At 44.4% G+C, this 6,460-nt stretch overlaps 3 protein-coding genes across 3 annotated transcripts; 2 read left to right on the top strand and 1 right to left on the bottom strand.

The window, feature by feature from the left end:
- The first annotated feature begins 310 nt into the window (after positions 1 to 310).
- Positions 311 to 1,881, top strand: LOC128305876 (cytochrome P450 6a8-like). Its single transcript, XM_053043505.1, has 2 exons — positions 311 to 1,391; positions 1,457 to 1,881. Exons 1-2 carry the CDS (start codon positions 311 to 313, stop codon positions 1,879 to 1,881), a joined length of 1,506 nt encoding a protein of 501 aa, XP_052899465.1.
- Positions 1,882 to 2,221: 340 nt separating this feature from the next.
- Positions 2,222 to 4,005, top strand: LOC128305358 (cytochrome P450 6A1-like). Its single transcript, XM_053042755.1, has 2 exons — positions 2,222 to 3,434; positions 3,492 to 4,005. Exons 1-2 carry the CDS (start codon positions 2,354 to 2,356, stop codon positions 3,911 to 3,913), a joined length of 1,503 nt encoding a protein of 500 aa, XP_052898715.1. The 5' UTR covers positions 2,222 to 2,353; the 3' UTR covers positions 3,914 to 4,005.
- A 26-nt stretch (positions 4,006 to 4,031) lies between these two features.
- Positions 4,032 to 5,590, bottom strand: LOC128305867 (cytochrome P450 6A1-like). Its single transcript, XM_053043493.1, has 2 exons — positions 4,537 to 5,590; positions 4,032 to 4,465 (listed from the first exon to the last, which is right to left on the bottom strand). Exons 1-2 carry the CDS (start codon positions 5,588 to 5,590, stop codon positions 4,032 to 4,034), a joined length of 1,488 nt encoding a protein of 495 aa, XP_052899453.1.
- Between the last annotated feature and the right edge of the window lie 870 nt (positions 5,591 to 6,460).

Below are 6,460 nucleotides of genomic sequence, written 5' to 3'. Positions count from 1 at the left end.
CCTAAATGTATGCAATCAAAGAACAACCCTGACATTTGTTTCCTGAATCTATAACCTATTGGACTTAGCCCATTGTGTTCTAAACGAACCAAATTTCAACGGTCGAATAGTAAAATGTATCCACCTCGGCAGTGCATTATTAGAAATCGGGCTGTGCACGTACATCACAGGAACCAGCGATTTCACACGCATCATGTCGCAATCAGCTACGGCCGTTACCGATAATAATGCCGAAACAAACGAGTTCGACATCACCTTAAATGCTGCACTCGTCTATTGATTCGGTTTCAGTGCCGTGGTACCTGCAAGCATGCTAATTTCTGTCGTTTTTGTGGCCTGTTTTGGGCTGTTGTGGATATACCTTCATTTTAAGCGACGTTATCAGTTTTGGTTGAAGCGTGATGTGCCGTACCTGGAACCGACCTTCCCGGTTGGCAACGTGGTGGATATTTTCAGTACAACCATTCACTTTGCGCACCTAATCGAGAAGCTGTACAAGCGGTGCAAAGGACGAGGTGATTATGCTGGCATCTTCTTCTTTCGGGATCCTGTGCTGTTGGTCCTTTCACCCGACTTTGCCCGGACGATTCTTGTGAAGGATTTCAACTACTTCGTTGATCGTGGAGTGTATAGCAATGAAGAGGTTGATCCTCTCTCGGTCAATCTCTTCTTCATGGATGGTAATCGGTGGCGAAAACTTCGATCGAAATTAGCACCAACCTTTACGTCTGGAAAGTTGAAGGCCATGTTCCACACGATAGTGGATGTGGGCAATCGTTTGGATCAATATCTTGGCGAGCGATGCATTCGGTTACAACGGATAGACATCAAGGAGCTTCTGGCGCGCTTCATGACTGACGTTATAGGATCGTGTGCTTTCGGGATCGAGTGTAACAGTTTGGAAAACCCCAACTCCCAGTTTCGGGTTATGGGCAAACGTATGATAAATCTACCGAAACTTAAAGCCCTCAAAGTGTTCTTTGCCATGATGTTCCGGAAACAAGCGCATGCACTAGGAATACGCTATAACGATAGGGATGTGTCAGAATTTTTCATGAAAATCGTCCGCGATACGATTCGCTATCGCGAAGAAAAGTGTGTCCGCAGAGATGATTTTATGCAGCTCCTGATCGACATGATGAAGGAAAATGGTGCCCGCCCAGACGAGGCCCTAACGTTTGAGGAGATTGCCGCCCAAGCGTTTGTGTTCTTTTTCGGAGGGTTTGAGACCTCCACGACTACGCTCACCTGCGCATTGCATTTGCTGTCAAAACATCCGAAAGCACAGCGGAAGGCACGAAAGTGTGTGCGAAGTGTGTTGGCTAAGCATGGTAATGAGTTAACGTACGAAGCTATTACGGACATGGACTACATTGAGTGTGTTATTAACGGTAAGAATTCAACTTCAAATAATGTCGCTCAACCATCTCTTGCAAGGCATCTGCTTTCTTTCCAGAAACTCTTCGCCTATATCCACCGGTGGCCACAATTCATCGAATGACTTCACGGCCCTATCAACTGCCAAACGGGAAAGTCCTGCCGGTCGGTGTTGGAGTGATCATCTCAAACCTTGCCTTCCATCATGATCCCACGTTCTTTCCCGACCCATACGCCTTCAAACCGGAACGATTTGAAGACAAAACGTTTGGGAAAAACAACCCAAGCTATCTGCCCTTTGGGGATGGTCCACGGATGTGTATAGCAATGCGTTTCGGACAGCTTCAAACACGATTGGGATTGGCAATGTTATTGAGGAACTATAACTTCACGATTGACGATTGTGATATTGACCGTCCGTTGGCTATTGATCCGATCAACATGATGCATGGACCGGCGGGTTCTGTTTGGCTAAATGTGGAACGTACAATGGAGACCAAATAAAAATGTGTTGAAGTTGCATTGGACTTATTTGTGAAAATTGTTGAGTAAATCCAGTACCAGTAAATAGTAAAATGAATCTTGGGGAATTGTTTTCTGTTTTCCTACTTATTGTAACTATAGTTATTCCGCCAATAATGTTAATTATTATATAAGTTTATATTCTAACGGCATTACCACAGATGAACTTGTGAAAACGAACATTTTAAATATTTGTATCGAATATTTCACACAAAATGGCCGATGCACCCTTGGTGTGCGCGAACGTAAACAAACAACTGTCAAAAGCAGTTGGGCTTTGTTTATCTGCTTTCTATTCGTCATAGCCGGCGGTTATGAGACAATCAGTAACGTTTATCGCTGATAAAATGCGAAACAATCGATTACAAATAACTTTCAATGAGTTCTCTACCTCAATCAGTGCCTAATAATAATCCTCAGCCGATTAAGTTTCAGTGCTGTATTCGATCTAGTCATGTTCGTACATCTGCTGCTATTGGTCAGCTTCGGCTTGCTGTGGATTTATCTGCACTTTAAGCAACGTTACCGATTCTGGGCGGAACATAATGTGCCTTATATGGAGCCTGCTTTCCCGGTTGGAAACGTTGCAGATACGCTGAAGCCAACTATACACTTTGCGCATATAATTGAGAAGCTGTACAAGCGGTTAAAAGGACGAGGTGAATATGTCGGCATCTACTTCTTTCGGGATCCTGTGCTGTTGGTCCTTTCACCCGACTTTGCCCGGACGATTCTTGTGAAGGATTTCAACTACTTCGTTGATCGTGGAGTGTATAGCAATGAAGAGGTTGATCCTCTCTCGGCCAATCTTTTCTTCATGGAGGGCAATCGGTGGCGAAAACTAAGATCAAAACTAGCACCAACCTTTACATCCGGAAAGTTGAAGGCCATGTTCCACACGATAGTGGATGTGGGCAATCGTTTGGATCAATATCTCGCTGAAAGATGTAACCAGGAGCAACGGATCGATATCAAGGAACTACTTGCACGGTTCCTCACCGATGTGATTGGTTCGTGTGCCTTCGGGATCGAGTGTAACAGTTTGCAAAATCCCAACTCCCAGTTTCGGGTGATGGGGAAACGCATGATAAATCTACCAAAGCTTAAAGCACTCAAAGTGTTCTTTGCCATGATGTTCCGGAAGCAAGCGCGCGCCCTAGGCATACGTTTCAACGATAAAGATGTGTCAGATTTCTTCCTCGCCGTTGTCCGCGATACGATCCGCTATCGAGAGGAGAACAACGTCCGTAGGGATGACTTTATGCAGCTCCTGATCGACATGATGAAGCAAGATGGTGCCGGTTCTGGAGAATGTTTAACATTCGAAGAAATCGCCGCCCAAGCGTTTGTGTTTTTCTTTGCCGGGTTTGAAACCTCCACGACCACAATCACTTGCGCCCTACATTTGCTGGCCAAACGCCCGGAAGTACAAAACGAAGCACGGAAATGTATTCATGAAGTGCTAATGAAACACGATAACAAACTATCGTACGATGCCGTCATGGAGATGGAATACATTGGGTGGATTATCAACGGTAGGATTTGCAAAGAAATGTTTGTCAACAGTCAATAATTTTCGTTTTCAATTTTAGAAACACTTCGTATGTATCCTCCGGTGGCAACGCTTCACCGAATCACCACGCAACCGTACCAGCTACCTAATGGGGCGGTTTTGCCGGAAGGAATCGGAGTGATTTTACCAAACCTCGCGTTTCAAAACGATCCGGATTACTTCCCAAACCCACTCGACTTCAAACCGGAACGATTTGCGATGAAGAATGATTTTAAGAACAATTTTAACTACCTTCCGTTCGGGGAGGGTCCTCGTATCTGCATTGGAATGCGTTTCGGATTGCTCCAGACGCGCCTTGGGTTGGCAATGCTCGTGAAGAATTATAAGTTCAATATCGACCCGTCCGAAGCAGACCGTCCGCTCCGTATCGATCCGATCAATCTATTGCATGGTCCAGCCGGGGAAGTATGGTTGAACGTACAACGTATCGTTGACATTTAAGCATGTAAAACATTCCTACGTCTACTTGGCTCACATATTTGCCATTAGATTTCAGCTTAACTACCTCAGGTATCTAATCAAAGCTAAACTTATCCTCTACAAAACTGAATAAAGCAGTTTAAATATCGTTCGTTCTGTTGATTCGTTTCACATTTAACCACAGATCGCTCTTCACCTTCATAACGGAGTGAGCTTTTGATTGTGTTCCTAGCCTGATTTCGGTACATTTAGTAAACTGGTAGTTACTCAACAGCACAACCAATATGAGACGTAACTGAAGCTTCGCCTGACGGTAGGCAATACAACTTTTTGGACCCACGCCGAACGGTAGAAATGTGCTTGGCGTACGCTGCTTACATGCTTGCGGTGCAAACCGATCCGGATCGAATCGTTCCGGCTCAGGATAATACTCCGGATCGTAATGTATAGCGTACATCGGTACGATAATGTTCAGTCCTTTGGGTAGCACGATACCGGACGAATCGGGCACGGGATAATCTTCCGTGACGACTCGTACTAGATTAATGGCGGGCGGATACTTTCGGAGAGTTTCTGAAAAAGACAAAATAATGCTGTATGCTTTACCAAAGGAGAATGGGAAACAGTATCTACGAATCTACTACCGTTCAGGCACTGGTCGATAAAGGGCATATCAGTAAGCGCATCATACGTTATTCCGCCATGTTTTTCTAACGTCTCAAGGACACATGCTCGAGCGCGTTCTTGTACATCGGGACATTGGGCCAACTCGAACAAACAGTAAATCAGAGTAATACTCGTCGCTTCATAAGCTCCCAGAAAGAAAAACACTTGAGCAGTAATTTCGGCCAACGTTAGTGTGGTTTTGCCATCAAATCCGGGCATCTTAAGAAGATGATCGATAAGATCAGTTCTGCGACCAACGTAAGAAAATTCTTTCCGATGGTTTATCGTTTCTCGTACCACTTGATGAAACAGTTGCGTAAATTGACGAGAATACATTTTCAAGCGTAGTTTTCTCGCAACCGACCGATGGCACGTGGTCAGGAACTGCTTCCATATATTGGGCAATACGAACGCTTCGCGAAGAAGTGCCTCATAAAGACCGCTTTCCGGTGAGATTAGATTGTTACCTTCGATTCCCATCACAAAACGCATCGCAATATCCGTATTCAGTTGTCCGAGCAAACTCTTCAGTTCCACTTTCGCACCTTCTTCTAGTTGGACGTTCAAATATTCCCGAAACTGATCAAGCATTTGTAACATCACAGGGAAGAATGATTTTAAGCTTCCGGTGGAAAAGATTGGAGTTGCTGCGCGCCGTAAGACGGACCACCGTTTACCTTCACTGTTCACCATGTGGCCTGATAGGGGATCGTGTTTCCCATCACTATATCCGCCACGATCGTAGAAGTAACGAAAGTCACGCATCAACACAAGCCTCACCATGTCCGGATCGGTACACAGTGCGACTGGTTCGGTGAATTGGAACAGTCCGCCGAAAGGATGCTTTCCTTTCAGTTCCCGGTAGAGTTCTTGCATTAGATAAGATGTGTGCTGAATGTTTCCAAGCGGAAAGCGTGCCGGTAGGTAAGGAATACCCAAATCCGCCCAAAAGGCATATTTGTTTCGAATGTGTTTAACGCACAGTACAACGGCAAGCAGGAATGACACTGCTAAAAGAAGCCACACCACCATGATTGCACGAGCCAGCTAGCGGTCTGGGTCCACCGGATGACAAACTTAATGTGACGCAGATCAAACTTGAATCAAAGTGCATTTATACAAGGTTCTGCCACCTGCAACCTTGTAACATTACCACTTATGCACGAAACATTGCTACAAGGTGAACCTTGTAGGATACAAGTGTTCCTTGTTAGCCTTGCTTGTTATCTTTTCTTGTAGTAGCAAGTTCTTATTTAGCTCTACCACCGTTACGGGGTTTTGGTCGTAAAAGATCTGAGCAAGACGCAGGTGACATCCAGACAGAACAGGTGTTTTTGTTATTCTTATGCGATATTTAATTACTCCTAGTGCGTACCATTGTGTTTAATTACTCCGAGGGGAACCACCGATCAGATCATCATGCGACAGATCACTCCATTCCATCTCTTTCTAGACTTCAACGTCTATGATAAAAGACCCGCCTTTACAGACTTGTACGAATGACAATGCTCAACGTCACATGCTAGGTGATGTTAGAAAAAAACTCTAAGGGCTCATTACTACCTCCAAGGATCTGCGGTAACCTATTCAACCTAGCGCTAAAGAGCTTCGAGTTGGAAATTTTTGGGATAGATTGGGAGCTAGTGATAGATATTAAACTAAAAATAATTTTCCGAAACGCAAGGATTAACATTAGAGTTAATGAGACGGCACGTTGAGCGAACTATATGAACGTGATAAAGGATGAAAAAGTTCGTTCAGTTCATGACAAAGAACAAACCGGATTCGCTAACCGCTAGAACTAGATATTTAACCAACCTTAATTAACACATATATGGCTGTTTGCTGATAGTATACATAAAATTGGGTCTCCTATTCCAACTGTACATAAATAGTTATAGA

This window comes from Anopheles moucheti, chromosome 3, assembly GCF_943734755.1.
Source record: "Anopheles moucheti chromosome 3, idAnoMoucSN_F20_07, whole genome shotgun sequence".
Taxonomy (NCBI): domain Eukaryota; kingdom Metazoa; phylum Arthropoda; class Insecta; order Diptera; family Culicidae; genus Anopheles; species Anopheles moucheti.
The sequence above is the reverse complement of the archived record's forward strand: the minus strand, read 5'-3'. Positions and strand labels throughout refer to the sequence as shown.